General features: G+C 40.7%; 1 protein-coding gene across 8 annotated transcripts in view; it reads left to right on the forward strand.

The window, feature by feature from the left end:
* Positions 1-630: 630 nt before the first annotated feature.
* Positions 631-24,967, forward strand: part of pard3ab (par-3 family cell polarity regulator alpha, b) — a 206,308-nt gene continuing 181,971 nt past the window's right edge. For all 8 annotated transcript variants that reach the window (XM_018672690.2, XM_018672691.2, XM_051069799.1 and 5 more), the window contains exon 1: positions 631-1,023. In XM_018672690.2, coding sequence (XP_018528206.1) covers positions 904-1,023 — 120 coding nt within the window. In that variant the 5' untranslated portion in view covers positions 631-903. The remainder of the gene's footprint in view (positions 1,024-24,967) is intronic.

Genomic DNA, 24,967 nt, shown 5'->3' on the forward strand with positions numbered 1-24,967 from the left:
GGAAATGCATTCACTGAAACTTGTTTACAGTGATATGAAAACTGATTCGCTGAGGCAGAACTACTTAATGTTGTTGCAACAAGCCAGAGGACAACAAACTGCACATCTGTCATGTAGTCTAAAAGAAGTGGCTTCCTATACATATGTACTACACAGAGTGAGACAACTTAGTTCAATTAAAGTTGAGTATATATGTATTAATAATTTGCACGTTGCCAATAATAAAATACAGGCTAAAAATAAACTGCAGTCTGTATCCCCTAAATGATAAACCACTATTACGACTTTCCATTTTTATATGCCAGCCATTATTTATACTCCTTTATCCAGAGGTTATTGAGTTTATTGATGTGTGAACTCAATACAATAAAATCCATATCCCCCAGTGTGATATGGATTCCTGAACAAATTCATATATATGATGATTTCTCATCATATGATTGATTGAGCTTTTTGTCCATATGATGATGAGAAATCATCATATGGACAAAAAACCTGTTTTCTTACATTTAAAAACACGGATGACCCCTCTTGCCCTTTATCGTAGCTACAAGCTCGACGGTCAACTGTTGATTCCGACATCCCCACAGCACCTGAACGCAACATGTGACCGAGCATTAGCTCAGCAGCAGAGAGGGAGAGAGAGAGAGATTGGGATCGAGGGAGGGAAGGAAGGAGTGAGAGAAGCTAAACAGGTGGTCTGAAAGCACAGAGAAAACAATGTCGTCCGGCGGGGAGAAGCGGAAAGACCTTTAGTCCTCGCTTCTGTAAAGGAATACCGAGGCAGCCGCGGAGCAGAGCAAACAAAAACCCATGCTCCTCTTTTATTTCCACACGGATTTCTCCTCCTCCTGCTCTCCTCGGTTTGACTCCGAATCTGGGCAAGATCTCGGATACTAAACCATGAAAGTCACGGTGTGTTTTGGCAGGACCCGGGTGGTGGTGCCGTGCGGGGATGGAAATATTAAAGTGCACACACTCATCCAGCAAGCTGTCATGAGATACAAGAAGGCTATCGCCAAGGTAAGTGGCGGCTACTTTGCTTTCTTGCGGCTTTTGTTTTCCTGGAAACAATGTTGCGACGTCCGGGGGGCTGTGCAGGCGCACTCAATATGGCGCAAACTTGAAACAAATGCAAAGCAGAGGGAGAGTGGTACTCATTTCTGCTCTCTTATGCTCGTTTCAACCACTTTTCTGTGCTTTTGAGTTCACCGAGGCTGCATGTACGCATCATTAGCCGTGTTTCGATGCTTTCAAAGAAAGGCACACCGCCATTGTGGTTCTTGTGTTTGTAAACCCACAAAACTTCCTCTGGGATTCTAACTGAGGCTCTGAAACAAAGTGGTAGCCTCTGTGGTTTACTGCAGCTCTTAGGGATAAAACAGGAGTTTCTTACACGTTTGTGCGCACGCTGATAGACTTAGTAACCCAGTTGTAAGTTCATGCCTCTGAAAGTTGCCAGCAGAGATTAGCCTACTAGCAAGTTAGCCAGCAGGCTGCAGAAGTAGGACTGCAGACTGAGGCGTTGAGGCTTAAGTGCAGAGCAATGTAATTAATAACAGAAGAGTCCTTAGTCTTTACTCAGTTACTTTTAATGTGCCTACCAAGTAAGTCATGAAAAGTTCCTCTTTGTTCAGTTGTTAATGAGCTCATTATCCTAACTTGGAGGGTTGGCTGGAATATCCAAGAAAAAGACAAATGATTCTAGGACGAATCAGTGACGCTTCAAATGCATCACGAAGAGGAGCAAGAACACAAGCTTTTTTGATAAGTTAGTGTTGCACTTTAGTCCTGGACTAAATGCAGAGATGAAGCTGCCTTCAGATGCATGGCAGTCCGAGCAGGCCTTGTATGATAGAGAGGGAAACCGCAGTGCCAAGCTCCAGCTGACTGGCGGAGGGAGGCATGGACCTGACACATAAATCTTACAGATAAAAGTGAACCTAAGAAAACTTGTTGCATGATGTTGGGGTAGCAGCAGATAACCTTTGAACTAGAGCCCGGTGCTTCATGTGCAAGGTACTCTGGCCTTCTCTGATCTCTAGATCAGATAAGATAAGGCTGTGGCATTATAGAACTGTTCTTTTCAGTTTTATTTACCTCAATGCTAGAAAGAATTTTATTCGAGCATCTGCATCCTTTCAACTTTTCCTTGAAATCATTCAAAAGTACAAATTTACTGTATGTGTCAAAGTATGAATTTGTCCCACAGTTTATATAATTAATCTCCACATAACCTAACTCATCTAAAACTTAACTTGCACAATGCATACATTTATTCCTGTGACATGACTGGCAGTTTGTGATTGATTTCTGTGCGTGCTATCTAAGCATGGAAATTAATTATGTCAAACATTTATTGTCCGTTTATGTATTTATTGTTTTGTCACCCAGTGCTGGTCCAGCCTACAGTTAAGGTAAAAATATGTTAAAGTAGCGTCTCAGGTTTCATAAATGATTAATGCTCTGCTCGTCCATGTGCTAACTTTAAGGCAGTCTCTTTTTGCTGCAATGATAGCGACCTAGAAGTCATACTGTATCCTCCTCTTCTACTGAATAATTTAGTGTGAGCAGACAGAGGAGCGCAGGAGAACATCTCTGTGTAGTTGAGATGTTGAGCAGGTTTAAAAAGCACTGATGACAGCGAATTAGTATTTCATTGTTGAGGGGAAGATAAAGACTTCTCTTTGTCCGGACAGATTCAGACTAAGAATTATGTATAGCGTGGCTTTCTGTGAAAAATCGGGTCATGTAACATGTTCAGTAACACATGTAAGATAGTTTAATAACATTCTTATTTTGTCACTCTGGTTCTCCTTTAAAAGCAGTGAATATGGGTCATAGTGCATGAGTTAAAATGTCTAATAAAACCATAAATTTCCCATGAAACAGACTGTGATAGGCAGTCTGGCAGAATGTATGATCCCCTATTTTGGAGATGATGTCACCCAAGATGATCACTATTGTAGTCGTAGTAGATTGAAGAGTCATACATCACACCTGTCCACTTTACTATGACTGGAGTGTAACTGAGATTTTCACTATGATTTTCCTTTTGGGGATTACATTTCAAACATGCTGCAGAGCCAAAGAACATGCAAGAAAAATAGATTTAGAAGCATTCATAGAAAAATAATAGTACTCTCCCTGCTGTAGATAAGTGACACACACTTTGTTATATATATAAAATCCAGTGCCATGAGAGACACCACCCTCTGTCGACCAGCTCTACATAGGATTTGGGAAGAAAACTTTTTGTGGTTGCTAACTGAAGTCATGCATCTGGTTAGAAGCTCAGATGTTTGCGCTGTTTTTGAGGTTATTATCACAATTTAGGAAAGGGCAATTGTCTGGAAAACCCAATGTTTGCTGCTGTTTAATGCAGAGGGTGAACTGTGCCTGTGTACTGGAAATGAGGCCACACATCCAGTTCTTATTCTATTTTCTGTCAAGCTTTGATCTAAATAAGAAAACCCAGAGGTCCTCATGATCCTCACCCACAATAAAACATACTGCCTCAACATACAACACCCTTGTTGTTTAATCACCTCATATCTACATTTATTGCTCCAGTCCCACCCAGTCCACATTTCATCCAACCAAGGCTTGGCATTTTCTGAGGAGATCTTTTGGTCTTGGATGTTGTGTTGAAGATCACAGCTTTTTTTGGGGTTAGCCTGTCTTAATAAGAGACCCAAATTTAGTTTGGGTGTTTTCTCCTGCTTCAGTGTTTGTATGGACCTTCTTGTAACTTCCCCTGTCATTAGAGAGGAATGCTTTCTGCAGAAAAGAAAAAGCAGTCCACTTCTGAGGGCCACCTCACAACCAGGGAAATTAGAAAGATCAGGACACTTGCATGAGTGCTCAGATTCTGTTCATACAAAGCTCTCATACAGAAATCTGACTGGACTTGAGAGAGGGAATAATTTTACAAGCTTCAAAATCTCTCAACGTCTTGAGAAGACAAACAGTGTCAGATTATCCTCTGCTGCTCTTTTTCCTTCCACAGACCATGGGGTGGATTCTCTCTAATATTCACCCATTTGACTAAGCGTGGCAAGCGTTTAAAATGACACCCTTGACTGGAAAACTGTCTGGTGGTTTAATGCTCCAAACCCTCAAGTGACGTGAGTTTTGGCATGTGAGAGGGATCATGAGTTTTGTCTCTTTTTGACTGTTTCCCAGTGCTCAAAAGCCTCCAGGGGGGATATCAGGTGTCTGGATCGTTGTGTCCATGCAGCTCACAGCAGATTTCCATTCACAGATTCCCACTGTTGGAGTCTCCTCTGGAGGAGTTTGTGTACATACTTGACCATTGAAGCAGACAGATTTAACATGACTTTGACCTCTGGAGGACAATAGGAGCAGGTGTCTGCTGTTCTGTGTGGTTTTCTAGAGCAACGTATGGCTGAAAATAGTGCTGTAGTGTTACTTCAAATTTGGGTATGGACTAGTTGGGGCTGCAACCAATTATTATTTCTGCACTGACTTGTCATTTTTTCACCCAAACTGATTTGATAGTTCATCTATCACAAATCCCCAGAGTCCAAGTTGGTATCTTCAGCTTGATGTTTTCACTGACCACCAGTCCAAAGTTCCAAAAATATTCAGTATATAATAACATTACACATAACAAACAAGGAAAGGCATTACATTATCACATTTGAGAAGCTTCAAATCACAGAATTACATGAATTATAGACAATAACATTCAATCAACTAATCATGTCACTAATGTAAGGTTAGTGGTATGTGCAGACAATTTACAGAACAATCACAGAATTTACAGAATAGTCAGAAGAAGGTGTTTTTAGATCATATCTCCAACTTCACAGGTTCACAGGTATCACAGGTTGAATAATTGTCTCCAAAGATCACCAGTCTCAGTGTAGATGTAGCTTAAAAAAATGATCACATTTATGCAGTACTGAGGTTGACCAACTCTGGTCTGTCAGCCTGTTTTTAATCTTGTCATGATGTCATTTCTAGGTGCTTTAGTGTGCTCAAGATATTGCACAATTAATTACACAAATGAGTGTTTTTCATTAGAGTGCTGCAGCCTTTGATGGCGGACAGGGCCTGGAGATATGCAGTCCTGCTCACTGTGAGACTTAACTGCTGGTGTTCCGGTCATTCTCTAACAGATTAACATGTTTGCCACCAGAAATGTAACAAGTCTTCAAATGAAAAGCTCCAGCTTTTGAAGTTGGCCCCATTCTGTTCAAAAGAGTGAGATAATTGCATGCATGAAAGAGACATTAGACTCAATATGATAATGATGAAGGATAGTGGAAGGATAGAGTCATGTGCAGAAATTGTCAGTACAGTGTTCACACTGACAGCAGTAGAGTCATGCTTTATTAAGGCCACGTTCACACTGGATTTGTCTGAGCCCAAACCAGTTTGACCACCCTACCTGAAGCCTCACTGGTTTATTTGCATTGTTCTGATCTGTACTTTGTGTAAACTGCAGCTTTTTACCATATTTGCCAGGAAACTACATTGGTGCCCATTTTCACATATGCATGATAAATGGAGAACATCAGTGGTGATTATGTGCAACTACAGGAGAAATGATCCCAAAATATGACATTGTACTGGTATATATAGATCTTATACCCATTAGCTCACCTTTTCATTTGATCGGGCCAAAGAAATCTTAAGTGCGATTATGCCATCAGTGTAGGTGCAGTAGATCTACCTCATGTTGGGTCGTAAGCCCAAATAATTTTACAGTTCATCTGTTTGATCCTCATGTCACCAGGCTGTACCAGCCAGGGGTTCCTGCTTCCAAAACGGGCACAGTGCAGGATTAAAAGCTTCACTGATGATCCCCGGGCCGCTGACTTTGCCCTTGACCAGACTACTGTGAAAAATGTCCTAAAACATGACCTAGCACAGCATTTCATTTCCTAAAGGAGTCAGTTAAAGACAGACTGGAATGAACTGAAGAAAACTGGCCATATGAGGCTTCCTGTGTGAAACTGTAGGAAAATATCAGGGCACAATGGTTGTGACACTTAACATATGCTTATAAAGCAGGTACATACTGCCTCAAAGTATTCCTCTTACTTTGAAATATCATTGGTCTTGAAAATTAAGAATTCAAGCAGTTATATAAAATTACTGACATTACAGAAAGAACAAGCTTTGAATAACAGGAAAGACGATTGCAGTCAGCAGCCATAAAATATATAATCTTTTTTCCGTAGGACATGAGACACTCTACACGGTTGTTTTTCTTTTTGCCAGTTGATGACGCTTGCATTACCGCTGTTCCCACAGTGCTTCTTTGCTGTGCTGTGCATTTTGGATAACTGAATTTTTTTCAGTTACAGCTCAATAATGCTTCTTTACTGTGAGGAATTTACATATGTGAGCTGTCATCCTCGCCAGTGTTTGACATGTTGATGTGATAATAAAAAATTACCACTTTCGTTGTTTGCCAGCAGGTCTTTCCCGGGAGGGGAGTGAACATGGCATGGGATCTTTAGCAGAGCAGAGCAGTGCAGCTGAAGTGAAGTAGGAGGCTGTAAAATGCTGACGGCAGAGTTCTCAGATGGTGGGAAGACCAGCGCTCTCCTTTTGAAGTTCATTTACATTTTAGAAGTTGAACTCATGCTGTTAGTCAGAACTGTTTACAGTAAGAGTAACAGCTGAACTGTCAGTAATAAAGGAAACCTTTGTTAAAGGGTGCAAAGGATCAAAGCATGAACACCTCAACAAAAGATTAAACAATATTTCTGTGCACTTGGATTGCTATTGGACATTCTGTAGATACAGTATTCTTCTACAGGTGGTTAAATGTAAGCTGCTTGACAGATTTTTGACAACATATATGACAGTGCCACAGACTTGAAACTTAATCTCAAATTAGTCCTAAATCACATTAATGAGTACTTGAGTCTGACTTGGTTTTCATCCTGCATTTTTTTATTTCTTATGAAGGATTGACTTGGACTTGTCTGGCTCAAGGCTTGCTGTAGACTTGAACTAATCTCAACTGATTTGAGGCTTGTCTTGACTTCCAGTCAAAAAACTAAAAACAGGCCCAGTTAATGACACTGCATGTGTTGATACTGACACATATGTTGTGGACAATCAGGCTAATCCCAGACTGTCCACACAGATGCTTTTGGAAATGATCCCTTCATTTAGGAAGAGAACAGAAGATGAAACTGAGAAGGTTTTCTTTAATGTGACACATTGCAAACCGAACTCTTGACCGTGATGGGGGAGGAGCTGAGTTAATGAGAGTTCAGATCATAATACTTAATGATACACAGAGCTTAAGTGGTTTACAGAGTACTATGAAAACGGATTACTTGAACCCTGGCATGGGTCCAGTCAACTGAGCATTGGCACCCCAACCATGTGCACCAAAGCCAGCTACATATGCCACTGGATACCCCAAGAGGCCCTACAGACAAAGTAGGCCAGAGACTAACTGACAGCAACATATTTCTGGATGATGGATGCTTCAAAATTATCACCAGCACTTGAAGTTCTTTTGATGAGTGCCTGCATCACAGGGTGGTGTTTTGAGGTTAAGTCACTTTTACCCACCCCTTTTGGTTTAGCTGTAGACTCTCTTCCATAAACAGAGGAAGCTCCTGAATGTAAACTAGTGCAGGGAAAAAGGATCAGGAAGCTTATAAAAAAGTTTTATGATATCTGCACTGCTCTGCTCTGATATTTTTTGTCCATCTTTGTTGACCAGGACTTTCAGCTGGAAAGCACAGTTTATTTATGAAAGAGATTCTTAGCATGACTTCACAGAACGGTGTTTGTGGAAAACCAGGGTGTGATGCTGAGAAAGCTTGCATTTCAGGCAGAATACAGTCATTGTAGACGCCAACCACAAGTGTGAGTTTAAGATGATTTGACCTCAGGAAGACGTAATGACTGGGATTTTAAACGTGAGTCTTGCTTAATTAGGGCTTCAATATTTTGCAAAAAAGATGTACTGTGTTCATCATTTAAAACATGTATCACCATAAAACATCTGGCATGACATGGAAACTCACCAGTCCACATTATTGAGGTTTTTAGCAATTTGAGTGATTGCTTACAGAACAGTGTCATTACTTGTGTTGAGAACAGTACGTAGTATTCACCTTTGTGGAAACTCTGCTCAGCTCAGCTCAGGTTGAATTTACCCAGGAGTTTTGTGGTTTGAACAGCGGCAACATTTAAACAGTCTTAACTGATAGTTATACTAAGCTTGCCAAGCATAACTGGGTAGTCATCAGCTTTCTCCCATAATAAACATGGAGGTTACAAAGCCCAGACGTTGTCTCCAAGAGCAGAAAGGAACAATGTTCTCTTTGGATTCTTAGTCCTGTGGTTGTTTTATGTCAGCAGCACGATTATGGAAAAGCTTTTACCTTTAAATTGCCTTTTCTGGTTTATGATGAAGGAAAAATCCAGTCTCACACTCTATCATGCTGAACCTAAATGTTACTCTAAAAGGTTTCCAGGCTGCCTTCATAATCACATCTATATAGGAATAATGAATGCTCATATCCTTTGTATAAGATATAAAGTAGCATAAACTAGAAATTCAAGTATGTCAGACTTGTACTCAAAAGGATTTTGGTTTATTACAGTTTGGGTCCAATGTTAGTATCATTCTGGTGGCAATAGCTAAAAAGAAGTCAGATGGGTCAAGAAACATGAGCAGTGAGACAGACAGGTTGTAAACTAAACCCTGGGTTAGCCAATCTTGTGTGGAAAAATGAAAACAAACAGTAAAAATATTACCCAGACTGCTGCAGTGTTGCTATGATCCCAAATCTCAGGAATTTCTGTGGTTTATCGTAAGTGAAATACTGCCTGAACTACCAAAAATAAGACCACTGTAACACTTGAATTAATGCTCTATAGTACATAGGTGCTTAGTTAAAAAAAATGTTACATGTGTTATTTTCACTAGTATCCATTACAACACCAGAAAATGACCAAACACCTTGTTGAGGAGTGAGTAAATCACTGACTGCTGTCTCTGCCCTCCCTCTATCTGCTCACTCAGTGTTGATTTGCTTTAGAGCAGAGTATCAGCTAAATGTAAAATGAATGTGCACTTGTTTTCAGCAGGCACACTGGCCTTGTTCACAGGCCTGAGTGTCCCTTGTCCACCCAGTGGACAGACACTGACTGAAATGTCAAGGACTCACTGTGTGTGGAGCACTGAGCACAGGGAGATGATTGTCTCTGAGGAATGCCAGGACACTGAATAAACAGCAGCATAGCTCAGATATACTGTATCCCCTCAGTGCAGCCTGATACAGCCTGGAGATTTAATTGAGTCTGAGGACTTCATATTCTTACCAAGCTGTTATTCTCCTCCGTTATCTGCAATAGTGGCCTAGATCTTTTGTGTTTGCTATTGTTTTGGAACCTCTATGTTTAGATGCTGGTTTATTATTTTCTTCCTCTGAAATTCCTACGAGATTCTTCTTGCCAGAGTCTTAAAATTTCATTTATTTTCTCCCTCATAACAGAGCCTGTTGTTGTCATCCAGCTGTTAATTGCTCGCAGCTAGGCGAGAAACCCGGAGGTTTAGTGATGCAAAGTGCTGAGCTCTCAGACCGCCAAGCATGTTCTCCATGGAAACCCAAACGCGTTTGAAAGGGACGGAGGTCCTGCATTGGCATAGTCCAAATTTTTGAAACTCTGAGAAAAGTGTGAGGTTTAGATTGGACACAGAAAACCACATGCTGCTCAGTGAAGAGCCCACATTAGCATAACCCAAATGATTTATGAGTGTAGATTAATGATGTCCCTTGAAATTGAATTCAGTACTTAGGCTGATGAGGCTTTGTCTGCTAAATATAGGACAGGCCAAGCGAGAGCTCTGCCTTTGACAGATAGATGATTATTGGCCTTTGGGCAGAACAGAGGCATGAGGGCCTTGGACTTCAGTCTTCGTATGTGTGACATCCCTCCCCTCTGCTGGGCTGTTTGGGTTGCTCCTGGTGTAGTTCAGGGGGCAAATAGCTGAGTTGGGAGGGTTGTCACCTTACACAGTTCACCTGATCGGCACAGACTCTGGCCTGTAATTCACTTTCAATCATTTTTGACTGAACTGATTTAAAACTGAGTAACTATCCTTAAAATGTATCTTGCTGAGTTAATTGGTCAATTGATTAGTCAGTCAACCAATCCTTAAGGCAAAAACGACAAACATCATTAACCACTCAATTCGTTTAACAATTTGATTTTAAAAGCATTTATTTTGATTTTATATATATTTATATTGCATAGAGTCTTGTCCTCACTCCATGAGTTGTGGAACTGAATTTGGATCATTCAGATGTAGCTAAACCATGGTTGGTGTAAACCAGCTATTTCCATAAATGTTGGTCATCAGAGTGAAGGAATATAAATAATCTATGCAGTTTTTCTGTGTCAGTTAATTTGATGAGTAAAGGTGGCAGTTGTTTCAGCTTTATTTTAAATCTTGAAATGGTGCCATGTTGATTTTTTCCCAGTGGGTTTAAATGACAGACAGATTGGCAGATTTCCTCGAGTTTCTGATAGATGACAGAAAGGCTTTGATTCATAGATGCCTTTGAGATCCCAAGCCTTCACTGTCTCCTGGGTGTGTTTTTGACATGGCTGGTCTGCACTTGTCAGAATGCAGCCTGCATAGTGAGTTTATATTCACACAGAGAGGCTGTGAAATAATCAGAGTATCAGGGATTCACAATACCAAATGTGTTCTGCAACCAGATTATACAGTAATTTGAGGAATGTAGGTAGATTTTTATGGATGTGCTTTAAGGGTCACAGACAGACTAATAATGTATAATAAAGTCTATTCATTAAAATTTCACAGACAGAAGGGCAGCACATTACATATTTCTAATCACTGTAGTTTTTAAAGTAGAATGAAGCTCTATTACAGAAAAAGTTGAATGAATGAAACTGGAGACAAGTTTCTCCTGGTTTCTGTCACATGCAGATATGACTGTGAGTGAGGCGAACATGCTGCTCGACAGGAAAAACTGCCTCCTGACTGACCAGTTGATGATACAAGACTTAATGCATCTCCCTCATGTTCATACTTGAGCTGTTAGGAAGTCTGAAATGTGTTTTCTGTTTCCCTGTCAACACCAGTTACCTGTGTAGACTTTGGCATGTTGTGGTTTACTTTTTGTTTCTACATCTGTAAACTTCCCTTGTGGCCGTAGCACCACTACACAGACATCATGTTGAGTGAATAAGCCAGACTACAGTGGATGACGTAAGAACCGCTCATCTGACTGCCTGCAGTGTGCATCTGTGTGTTTGTGTTGCCTCAGACATGTTGACTGAAACAAGTCGGATGCAATTAAGACGTCTGGTGGAACAATGTTAAATTCAACTATAGACTTTATTTGAATGTACTGCATATACTCTTCTTTGTGCACAGTGCAGTTTTCTACTAGACACTGGAATCTGACTTTCTGCACAGATTTTACATCGCACTGTTTTATATTTGATAGACTGATGAATATGTAAAAACCTTTTTAAAAAACCTCAGTGACATTAATGACATAATTTATTAAGTTATGAGGTACAATGTTTTCTATCACATGCCTAACTGGTGTTGTTGCAAAATGACATTGATGCATTGCATTAAACAACTGTTTTTTGTATTTAAAAAAATATTATTTTGATTTCAAGTTAAAGATGTTAAACTTGGGGTTTGAAACAACAGTTGCTGGTTTTAAAACAGTCCTGGTGAAGTTGGTTATTGCTAAAGGAGAATGCCTCAGCCCAGACTGGTTAGATTGAGTCGTGTGTCACAGAGGAAAAGAGCTTTCCTTTTCCTGTCCTCCATCATTAGTATGCAGGGAGTCAGTAGTGAGGAAGTGCAGTGGACCTGCTGGGCCATCATATACACATCAGCATCACTGAAATCTCTTCAGTGTATAAACTGATTTCCTGATTCAATGGCACAACAGAAGAGAGCTAGCTTTACTGCCAGCAAACAGAAGTGAGGCTGCATGAAACACAGAAGCATAAATCACAGAAGGAACTGAGGTTAATGATCACTGATATGGTCTACTGAAAGTGAGTTCAGAAACATCTGATTTGAGTGACTGTAAAGTAGAAAAAAACAGGAATTGTTTTGAAGACAGTCAAGCAGAGACATGGAAACCACAATGAAGCTGTGTACTTGCGAGAAGGTTAAAGTGGAAATGGTCAAACCTGATGCTGCTACTCATTTAGCTTTGTTTTGTTCAGATACTTGGCACCAGCGAGGGAGCATGAAGATGAAAGAGGCAGCCACAACTTGGTAAAACCAGAAATAGTGTCAACCAAAACAAGGGGGAGAACGGCAGTGGTTGTGTGGTGAAAGAACATCTGGGGAAATATGAAGGTAGCCATTTAATTAGAACTTGTCCCAGGGGGAATCAGAGAGAGGTAAAAAAACAAAAAATACAAAAACACAAAACAGAATCACCAAGGAACTGGATTATAGTTTAGTCCAAAAACAAATGATCACAGGGTAAGTGCCTTTGTGGGAAGATTTCAGATAGTTCAGCCAGTTAGCTCAAGCTAAAACAGGATTGGATATTTTTTTTTGCAAAGTAATGTTTTGTCTATGAGAATCTGCTGAAGTTTCTTCCTGCAGTGAGAATCCTGTATTGCTTGCTTGGCGGAATGTCACAGTAGACTGAAGGACATGATAAAAGGACAGTAGGACCTTGCATACAAATGGAAAATGTAAGATTTGAGAGATTACCATTAGAGAGTCTCCTTCTATGTGTGCACTAATACTCCATCAATATCTACATTTGAACATTGTTGCACACGTAAATTGTGAATTTGCAGGTTGTAGGTGAAGTTGAAAGAAAAAGGAATAAATGTTTTTCACTTCAAATATTTCAGTATCACTGTGTGAAAGTATAGATACTCGTACAGACATCCTCTTCAGTTTTGTTCTGTGTGAATGAGTTAAACTTGACAAAATCGCCTTTTGTGATAGAGAGTGATGGATTCTGAATGTGCCTTGAATGCAGCATATCAGCAGTGACAGTTGAGGCAGAAAAGGACCTTCTCTGGATAAAAAGCTTACTGTGTGAATGAACTGTGTCAGGTTTGGCCTGGGACTGCTGCCTCTTTTGACATGATCAGACAAGATTGTGTGTGTCTGTGTGTGTGTGTGTCTGTGTGTTTCAGTTCTTAAGTTTGCCCTCTCACACATGAATTAGGACACCAAACCTAACACGCCTGGCATTTCAAAGAGAGGGCCATTTGTTGGAAACAAGCACCCCATTTAGAGTATCTTGATCCATGTATTGAACTGTGCCCAGAATCCATGCCCATCTCTCTGCAGCCTGGACTCACTGCACTCATGTCACCTACACTGAATGTATATACATTGGATAGATGTAAGCTAAGACAGTAAGGGACTTTCCTGTTTTAGTTCTGAGGTTTCACTTTGAAGGAAAGAACAGATGGCTATTCATAAAACCTTCAAACAGCAGTACCCAAGTAAAATGAAATTGGCATGATATGCAGTATAAAAAGCAGTATGTGAATGACAGTTAGTGAACTAACCTCTATACGTTTAACTTTTCTACTTTATGAAGCACCCGACTCGTCTTGGGCTGGAAGTGTTGATGAATTTGAAACCCCTGGTCAATAGTCTATTTTAGCCATGACTATGAGTTTATTCTAAGTTTAAGCCAAGTATTTTCAGATGTCTGAACCTAACTAAGCTTTAACTGTAGAGGCGGCAAGAAAAAAACTCGAGGAGTCTGTTCTGGAGAAGCTTCATAGTTTGTTGTTTTTACCAATCAGGTGCTGTATAAGGACATGTTGCCAGAATCCTCTCTCTCCTCTCCTTTTCATCTACGTTTTGCCCTCATGAATGAAATGCATTTGGATGTGGAAATGGCAGCTGTGCCTTTGGACATGAATATAATCACTGCATTTAGCTACTGACCTGTGCAGCTGAGAGTGATTCTAAGCATAAACGTTACAAGCTTGTCTCACTTGATTTACATTTAAAGTGACTGCAGCTTCAAAGTCACACGCCCCACTTATTTCCCAATTACATGCCCACTGCAGTAGCCCAGCCTGCTGTGTCACAACAGGAATGCCCTCAGGCCATTCTCATAGTTGATGCCTGGCCATATCTGAACCTCAAACAAATGGCAAGATTCCTTACTGACCCATTCATGTAGCTCACAGATGACTGCTGAATACTTTTCATCCTAGTCATAGCCACTGAACTAGAGCATGTAAGTCTGTACTGTTTAACTGCCTGTCAATCAAAAGTGCTTTAAAGCCTAGGATTTACATTATTGTTTTTGTACAGGAAATTAGATAGTTGGGTATAGCCTTTAGCCATTTGTCTTCCATACATGTTGTCTTTCTCAAATATCAACAGTGATATCTGGTTCTAGAAAAAAGTGTGTGCCTCTTATGCCAATATGCTGTTTCCTTCCTTCTCGTCAGTTTAAAGCTCAGTCAAAGCTCAGTGTCCGGTGAGGCTATGTGAAAGCCTGGCATGGAGACAGAGATGCTGCAAATACCTCTATCTTCACCATCCAGACTGGATGGATGGAAAAAGCCTCGCTCCTGCCAAAGATTGTGATGGCTTGTGCCTGAGTCCAGCTGGTTCTCCATAAACAGCACATGAATTACAGTGTGTTTCTCTGCTCTCTTTTTGTTTGATTTACTCCTGTTTCTTATTTTTAGAGTGGATTATTCAGCCATTAGAGACAGACAAAGATAGGCTTGGAGCGGTTTCGACATAACTGCTCCCAAAATTAACACGCAGCCGCTTCAAGAATATGTTTTGTACATTTCCAAATTAGGCACAGTTGAAGATTGTTTAGCAGACACTGTTGAAGAAAGAACACAACATCTCTTCCCACCATATTCAGCACAGCTGTATAGGAAATTGCTGAATGCTCACGGCCAGAGAGAACACTTATCTGTGAACCTGAAGGGAAAAAAATATGTTTAGATTTTTTGCTGAACTACAGACTAGCATTATGTTTGCTCTCAATGCTTTTGACTACAAGAAGAATGCATTACAACATCTTTAAGAGACTATCTACTATTTGGTTATGTTAACTGCTTTGGGGAAAAAAAAAGTTTTCTGCTATCATGTATATCCATGTCTGTCATCTCATTGGAGCAGACAGTGTCCTGACCCTGCGGTTTATCCTCTTACATCACCAGTGTTAGGACTTGCAGAGGATAAATGAGTGCACATACTGCTTGTGTGCATGTTTATGCATGCATACCATTTTGCAAGCTTATAATGCATACAAATCTAAAGTGGAATTTAAATTTCTCAGTCGTGGAGAGTGGATCAGTAATGTTTAGCCTTAAAGTTTTCACATGATCCTGTGCATTAAAGAAGAAATCCTTTTAATCAGGCTTTGTTGTGCATTCACAGAATGTGTTCAACCATTTAAGTTTAGGAAGAGATAGAGGCATTTTAAAATAACAAAAGGACCACTGCTGGGTTTAAAGGGGGGTGAATCCTTAAAGTAATTTTGTAATTTTGTGTGCAGAGGAACATTACAACTATGAGCCATTTCTGACCCAAATGCAAGACGGATCTTACATATTTCCAAGGTTATGACTGTGTGATTTCATCATGTTTTTCATCAGAGAGCCAAAGGAAACTATTCACCTCCGCTCTTGCTGTAACTAACACCCCCCACCCCACCCCCAGTTCATCTCCTGACTCTAGAGAAAGAAAGAAATGACTGCAATCTGCATCTCCATCTCCCAGTGCTCCAACCTCCTGCCCACATCCATCTCTACATTGCAGCTCTATTACCTCCCCCACCATCTTCACAACCCACTTCTTCAAATAAGGTTCTCTCTCTCTCCCCCTGCTTTCTTTCAGCTTTGATCCACATGGGCTTGTGTTTTAGCTTTGAAGAATACAGTTCCTCTTCTTTTTCTAGATTTGAATGCACACAATAATGGACAGTTGAAATGTGCTGCTCAAATGTGCTTTCTGGCAGTTTGGTCTTTTGCCAGTTTTTGTCTTTCAAGTAGAATACATGCTGAACTCTTCTAAGATTGAATATTGTAACAGGAAGAAGCGTTGCAGTTTTGGTTATCATGACAACACTCACATACAGATGATTAAGCAGGTAGGAGGACAGAGTCTCACTCATGGACTTGTGGCTGTCACATACCAGCAGGATTGAGTCTGTGACATCTTTGTTTGCAGGAACATTGCTCTCCTGCTCTGCTGCCCCACACACAGACATGCACACTCTTTACCCCCTTTTAAGTCTCTCCATCTCCTTTTTAATAAACTTTGAAAGGGAGTTGTTCAGCCTAGCTGTCAGAGCTCTCTCTGTTTGAAGTACATCCATAAAAATTACGCAACAATGTCTGTAAGCCATCAGTGACTGTACTGTACTGTGTTTTTAGCCTGTCCAGGCCTGTCTGTCCCGTTTTCTGTCTGTACAGGCCCCTACAGTCCCCATAGATGTTAACTCATGGGTCCACACACCACACCTTGACATTACAGTCCTGCTCAAACCACTGAGTCGCTACAATTGTGTTTTTGTAAATTTGTGTTAGTGTGAGACAAGCTAACCTTTCGATCGAGATTAGGTGTGAGTTTTTGTCAGTTAGTTTGGGGACGCCAGCCGTTGTGACTGAGCGAGTTGTGGTGCAAATAATCAGTAGGCAGCATCCAGCACTATCTGTCAATGATACATCCATGTGCATCAGTAAGAGATGTAGTGCTGCAGAACCACAACCCGTATGCACTGTATGCATGTTACATCTAACTGGATTTAATTGACTAACTAATTAGAAATTTGACTTTAAGTGCAACTTTGTTAATCCTGACCTCTTCTCTGTCTTTTTGTCTCTTGTTCTTGATAAACTGTACACCTTGAACCAGTGTCTGCCCTCAGGCCAAGGTGACTCATAACCATAACCTGTAGGCCCAGCAGCTGTTGCAGAGGCAGATGGCAAATGCTGGCAATCAAAATAAAAAAAACCAAACAAACAAACAAACAAAAAAAAAAACAGTAATAGCAACATGACATTAACTGTTTTTGACCATTATTTTCTATTTTGTTTTCTTGACTTTTCATTGACTGTGAACCTCACTGAAACAGCCACAGATCAGCTCATTAGATTTGGCAAAATATTCAGAATTTAGAATCCAGTTTAAGTGCATTAGAGATTTTTGTAATTGTTTGGCTCCACATGCACCTAACGTAACCAAATGACATCAATTCCATAAATCTTTCCATTCTGTTGACTGATATTGTGAAATGTGGATAATTTGTAGACATCAGTGTCAAAGTCGTGTTGTGGTTTAAAAGTGTGTTTGAGTATAAAAGATGTTACTGCAGCTCCTCCACAGCAGGTCTCCTCTGGCACCCTGTGTGTCCCGGTGGAGTAGTGAGCGTTTCTTTTGGCAGGCCTCCCCTGCCTCCCTCTGCTCTTGCAGTTATGTGTAATAGGACATATCTCAGCCTACTACAATTAAGCTTCCTTATTTTTGCCTTTTCCATTTGCCGAGCTGTAATCTGATACAGCTGAGGCCATTGGCAGTTATTCCTCAACGCCGTCAAGCTGTCACATGACGCTGGCAGACAGAGCGCCGTTTCTGTGAGTGAGTCCATGTTTTACAAAATAATCCCATGCACCGCTGTCTGCCCATTGACCAACTGTTCCTGCTACTTCTGCCCCCACAAATCCTCTTGTACAACATCTCCCAATCCCTGGGATAACATTCGGCTTCATAACTGGATCAGGAGTGGTACGTGTATAAGTCGTTTTTATTCAGAGACTGGTGACATTTGGGGTTTAGGTGTCACCAGATGCTTTCATAGGCAAAGCCATTGATTTTGGCGTGACTCACCTCCCGAAAGCCTTCTTTTCATCTGGGATTGGAGGAAGAATGGCCAAGGTGTGTGAGCAACATGTTTGGACGTGTTGGAATGTAAAATGACAGCAGTTCCAATGGCCTTTTTAAAATAGAGATTTGGGTTTGAAAGAAGTTTTGTATGTATTACAGAAGTATATAAAGTCCTTGTATGTGAGAATGTGTCAGTCAGACTGTGTGAGATCACTGCATATCTTAGAGATAGGGGTGTGTGAACTTACTCCACATACAAAGCCTGAAACCTAAACCCTACTATCTCTGAAAGGCTCCAGAGATAAAATGAAATGAAAATTTAATGATTACTGTTGGAAAACTGGTTTGTTGATTTGGGTTGAGTGTCGTTCTGGTTCCAAGTTTGACCCCAGCGAGAGCAGTTTGATTACATCATGCATAAAGGTGTGGTTAAATGAGAAAATAGGGACATCTCTAGTTTACAATGTGACTTTTCATGTCATCTGTGCTGAACTGTGCAAATAATTGTTGTCAACCTTTTTCTGCATGCAAAGCATTTGGCTGGTTGAGAGCAACTTGAGATTTAGCAGGTGCTGCCAAGTTCACATCAGTCTTCATAAAACACAGCATGTTACAACTGATAGCAACTGCCAGATATTTGATACTATTAAAAATGTAATAAAATGTAATAATAATGTAATAAAATTCCTGGAATAAAATGAAATATGACATTACATTATAACTTCATAAAGCGTATAATATTGTTAGTGGGTGTAGCAGTAATGCTAAAAATGTAAAAACAAGAACGTATGACATTAGACAACAGAAAAACTCATATTACTGTATTTTTAGTTAATACTGTTGTAGCATCAACAACAACACTGATGTTTCTGTTATGGGAAAATACACTGACCTAAAATGACCTTAAATTTCGCATGTTACAACATATTCAGCTGTTATTATGTTGTAATAAAGCATATCTGTACTAAGATGATCTTGGCTGTGTTTTTAAGGTGCCACTGTGACAGTTTCTGTGAATAACTTTAAGCCCATTAAGCTATTAGTTATAATGTTTGTTGACGTGCAGATATGCTTTGAGTATTTTCCCCTGAGGCTACTTGTGAAAAACTGGCTTTGCTTTTGTGTCATGTTGTTTATTGCTGTGTTTTAGCAGGAAAATGTGCTTCCTTAACATCTGTCCATGTGTTCTCTCACAATAAACAGTGAGCATCATCATCCTCATTAGTGCTGTCTACACTGTGAACATTTTACCATCACTACTAGTCCTGGCACCTGTTCCCACAGCAAATTTGTCTGTTGTTAAAGGAGAGGGATACATTTCTTGGAAGTATAGCCTCTTTCTTTCCTCATCCCATTTCTTCCTTGCTTTTGGCCTCAGTACCCTTTGTGGGTCTGTGTGTAATTAGCTGTCCCTTTGGCACCAGCTAGTGGTAAATGACACATGTGCTGTGCTTCAGGTTTGGACATTGTCCACTCCTCCTCTGCTGTCTACTCATCACCTCCCCACCCACTCCCAGGAGCGTCAGGGACAACTGTTACCTCCTCATTATCCCATCTCATCCTCTGATTGGCTGAGGTGAGAACTCCTATGATGATGTCAGTTTGTCTCCATGGTTGCGGTTTGTGTTTATCATCCAAAGGGACAGCCTGGGATGTGTCACTGTTTTTGGCTGAGCTTCTATCAGTGCTGGTGAGGACAAAGCCAAGTTCGAGGCTGCGTTAACAGAGATTAAGAGGTCTAAGTGTTGGTTTTGGGTCATCTACTGAGAGTGGGGGAGTTTCTGAGCACATGGACACAGCTGTGCTGTTACTATCTGCAGCATGGTTTGTGGCTATCATCCAGAAAAGGATCGGTTATCAGTGTTTTCCCCTGGGATTTTTTCAGCAGTGGTGCTGTTGTGTCCGTACCCACAAGAGCGTGTAACGCTGAAACTGCACACGTCAATGGAGAAACAGCTTAGAAATACCTTAGAATCAGAGAAATTGCTCACATTATTTTTATCGAACATAAATAGTAATAGAAATAGAATAATTAGAAAAGGTAAATGGCTGGAGTTCTGGATGATTTGCAGCTATCTGAGTACTTGATGTGAATGCTCATGCAGATTTATTCTTTGTCCATCTGACATCAGGCATGTCCACAGTAACCCTGTAGGTCTGATGGCAGTCAATCAGGTTTCCCTGGAATTTTAGTGATTTCAGTGATCAAATCTAAGCATAAAACAGGTCTCTCCGGAAAGCTGGAGGAAGTTGCTTTGGTCAAACCAGTTCTTTAAAGCAGCTGGATGTTTTGTCTGTCAGACTTCCACCTCTGACAGGCAGGATATCCTCCTGTCACATTTTGCCCGAAACCAGATGAGAGCAACCACAAGACTGAGTCCTGATAGCAGTCAATCATAGTGCCACAAGTAGTGCCTCCAGTGACTTTTGTAACATGATACAGCTCTGACCACAGTCAAACTAAATCCTGGTGCTTGTTTGCCCTTGTTTGAAGTTGTAGATGGGCTGATTGGATTGAAGCAGCTTAGAGACAGGTACAGAAAATTCCAGTAGGCTGACTTGCATGTCTTTGGCTGAAAGTCCAGAATTTCTTGTATTTCTGTATTTTAAACTCTATCTATCTAGTACTTCAGAGGTGTACGAGATGATACCACACACTTGTGTATTTTTAACCAACACAATCACAAAAGGACGAGTGACCAGAGTATGAAATCATAGAAGGCCCAGAGATGAACTTGTGAGTGGAACGTGGCACAGAATCCTCTAATGCGATGGCTGTGACGGCCTTTCAGCTGCCAGTGATTTGAGCCTGATGGCTTCGCTTTGTTCAGGCTCAATAGATTGTTCATCTGATCTAAGCCAGCTGCCTGTATAGTCTCCTGCACCTGTCCTCCGTTCTCATTTCAACCCTCGACATCTGACATTCTCTTGCTATCGTTTTCATTGCCTTGTAACGTGTGTCTGTGGAAATTCAACCCTCTGACATATGGTTGTGACTTTTTGTTAATACCTTATCATATAGAATCTTACTGCTTTTAGATTTTCCTCTACAGGCTGAGCATGGCTGGTAGTCCATGGGCCGGTGAAACCTGTGGAGAAATTTGGAAATGCGTGGTTGACGGTCTGCCAATCGGCAAAGTTCTGTAAAGGTCAACAAGTAGTCGATTAGTCGATAGCTGACAGACAGAAAAGTAATCAGCAACTATTTCCATAACCAATGGTAACTTTGTAAGCAGCAATGCTGCTTCTAGCACCTGAATTGTAAACTGTCAAACGGGTTTCTTAGCCTGATTATTCAGATTCATGCTACTTGAAAAGGTTATTCCATTTCTGATGCAGCTGAAAACATGCTATATAAATGCAAATGAAGTACTGCTGCTGGGGCTCAAGTATCAACACAATTTCTCATGCAGTTCAGCCTGTACAGTTTCTTGTTGCTGTGCCAGGGTATCAATAATCAATGTCACTGTGGGAATCTGATACACAATGTCTCCGCGGTGAGAGAACAGGTTATTGTATTGCAACGTGTGTCCTCTTTCAGGTCTCTATCAAGAACTAGAGTGCAGTTACACACACTCAACTGTGCACATCTACTTACTCATGAACCCACACAGATTAGTTTGCATAAAATGGCACATGCACAAACACACATGCCCATACCTGCACACACATGTAGAGTTGCAGGGGAAAAAGCTGCGTGTGTGCACACAGGTCATGTGCAATGTGAATACTGGGTTAGGTGCAACAGGAGAGGAAGATCAGCACAGTGTGTGTAGTTTAAGGTACGGATTAGAGATGTGGAAACACCGCTATGCTCTCAAGAAGACGCTAAGGGTCGAGTCTTGTCGAGTCAGTCAGGTACAGGTATGTTTGAACCTTAAGTGGTCTGAAAACACATTAAGCTTTGCGTCATCTTTTTCTCCCCGTCAGTTTGTGGTTCGTTGTTGTGCTGTAGAACTCTGCTTCTGACTGTTTAAGAAAAGGTCATGTATCACTGTTACATCTTATGATACTTTGTTATGTACTCAGCTCTGTCTAGTGGTAGTGCTCATGTTTTCACATACTCATTTACGCTCACCAGGAGTGTCCCGAGGAGTGTCCCGAGCCGAGTTACATGATCAGGCCGATCCAGGCCTTATTAATGGGCTGTGATCAGAGTACACCAGTTTTGAGAATGTGCAGTTACACTGAGCTATAACACCAGAACAGCATCATATTGTGAGTGAACAAGTGACTTTTGGATGAACTGTGGAGCACCAAAAATAAATAAAACAGGTGGTAGTGATATGGGCAGAGCTGCTTTAGGGCAAAAACAATGAAGAAAGAAACAAGTTTTTTCTCTGTATAGGGACATACAAGCGCACCACAGCCTTGAAGTGGTCTTTGTTCATGCTGCAGATAAAGAGAGGTTAAATCTACATCTTGTTCATTGTCACTGTGACTCTCCACAGATGTTAGGTATACAAAACGCTATCTGATCCTATACAGAATATTATAGGAGACCATCAGGTGATAAGCTGTGATTCAGGCTATATTTTCTTAATTACATTTTCTTAATGCATAAGTATGTAGCTGTCAGGCATGTCTCAATTGCTATACAGAAAAATGTAATCGAGGCATCCTTAGTGCTTCGACACTTGGAACATTTGAATCTCATACCAGTGCTGCTCAACACACGTGACGCAGCAGTGATTAGTAACAGAAAGTTCTGAGTTTTAAAGCCTCTGTGACAGCAGGTATCCACTGTGCTGAAGTGTCTTTGATCACAACCCTGAATCCTTACCAGCCCAAGGGGAGATATCCCTCGCTCTTCCTGCCTGTGTAATTTGACATCCTCTTGCAGTTGGTTGATGAAGACGACTAATTCCTTCTTCAGGGAATCAATAGAGTATCAAAAACACGCCTAATTGATACCATTGAATTGTTCTTGTCTCATTGTTTGTTCTGTGCTGAAGGCAGCTCTCAGTTCTGCTTGCTGAAGTGGGTCAGTTGTGAATGACAACACACACAGAGGATCAAATGTCTCTGAACTACAGATGACTGGTTTCAGTGCACCTGACTCAGTCTCTGATGCTATCTCTGGCCTCCTGTCTCTCTCATTGCTGCTCATATGATTTTTTTTCTCTTTATGTCTCCATCTCTTTATCTTTGTTTTCATTTTTTTGAAACCCACGTCTCTCACCTCTTGTGGGAACGAGAACAAGTGTTTTCTCAGGTATATATTTCCAGTTCTGTAAGTCTCCCTCTCCTCTCTCCATTTTCATCAACTGCCATACCAGAGCATATTTTCCTGTCATACCTGGAAGAGAACAAAACCCAAATTAAAATCTCTGATAATAATATTGAGGTCAGGAAGCTGTTTAAACTCTATTGATAGACGAATGGGAAGCACGCTTCAAGTCAGATTTTTTTTGTTTTTGGGGCTTCCTGGCTAATCACATGTTGAGGTGCTGTGTCTAACTTTCAGCTGAGAAGTTTTTGTTCCACTGGATCACTCTGTGGCCTCCTTAGGGCATTTATCGACTCAGGCACACGTGGACTGTTGCCAGATTTAGTTCTTAGCTTTGCCTTTTGAAAAACTGTATTAAGAGTTTGTGGATTTTTTTTCCCACTTGGACTTGATTTCATTCCTTCTCGTGGTGTAAGGATTAAGAGCAGTTGGGCCTGGGGTGATCACTGGCAGGCTGACAGCTGGTGTAACTGTAGACGCCGCTCTGTCGTGTGTCTTCAATTTAACTCCCCACTTTCTTGGAGACTGACCCTTAAAAAACCCAAAAAACTCAACAGTAATTTCCTACATTCTAGTTTTCCCTGCTTGATCGGGAGGTCCTTTGCATTGCAAACCGGGAACTCTTTAAAGTATTTTCTTCAAGCAAGAGCTTTATTCATTCTTTTTTTATTGTAAAGGCCAGATTTTTTTCCATCATTAAATAGGACGATTTCTTGTTTTGACAAGGTCAGAGGAATTTCCTTACACAGGCAAATAAGTTATGATGTACAAAAGCATAAAGCAGTCCTTGAATCAATTCATGTTTGGATTTCTATAAAAGTCTAATTCAGTGTCTCTAATACCCACAGTTTCCACTGCACAGTCTTGACAGTCCGCATTTTCTGATAGTTCTTATGCACATTTTTTGAAAATACTGTTTGCAAATAGTGTAATTCTTAGTGTTTGAGTTGATCACCAGACAGGCAAGGATTGTTATGCATGCCAGACTGCTTGACAGGACAATTAGTTAATTAGTTAATTGTCCTTATACAAATAAATCCTCTCACCTGGTGCTCTAAAAAGATTGTAACAAGCACCATGAAGTATTTGCAACGACAGGAACACTGACCTCGTTCTGGTTGTAGCTGCACCACAAAAACACTTTCCGCTGTGAAAATGAGTCAGAGGTGGTTAGGAGTGATGTATTTGGCCTGTCTCTTACAGTAAGCTTAATGGAATGAAAATAATAATAATTTGCCCTGATAAGAACCTTCATTTGTGAACATTACGTGATTAGATGGTTGTTAGGCCCCTCTGCCCAACGGAAGTGCCAAACATAGCAGGAATATTTCAGCATGGGAACTTCTCTAAGGACGGTGCCATGGCCATTATGTCATTTTGAATAACAACCACAGACTGCTTCTTTTTTATGTCTTCCTTATGAAATAAATTGCATCTGAATCACCCTTACACTAAGACACTAGATTTTATGCATTACTGTCAGTGTAGTCCTGCTCTGCTCTTGATGGCACTCAGCTGTGATTGTTTTAAAAAGAAACAGAAAGAAACAAGAAAGAGAAAAAGAAAGTGTAGCTAAAGTGAGATGTTAAGAACCCCTCCATCTCCTTATCTCTTTTCCCCCACTGTTTGGTTTGAAAACATATGCTCCCAGCATCCTCTCTGATAACATTGATTTTCAGCATCAGCCAGTTAACGTACAACCTGTGTGAAGGTCACTGTGGTGAAGTGTTGATCCTAAAAGCTTCTACTCTGCTCTCTCTACTAAGCTGCTTATTGCTATAGCAGGGGCCAGAGGCAAATGAATTGATGAAGGTAGTGATGAGTATGAGATTGTCAAAGTTGTTTGACACAGGTACAGAATACATTAATTTTCACTTTTA

The sequence above is a fragment of the Lates calcarifer genome, linkage group LG4 (assembly GCF_001640805.2).
Source record: "Lates calcarifer isolate ASB-BC8 linkage group LG4, TLL_Latcal_v3, whole genome shotgun sequence".
Classification (NCBI taxonomy): Eukaryota; Metazoa; Chordata; class Actinopteri; family Centropomidae; genus Lates; species Lates calcarifer.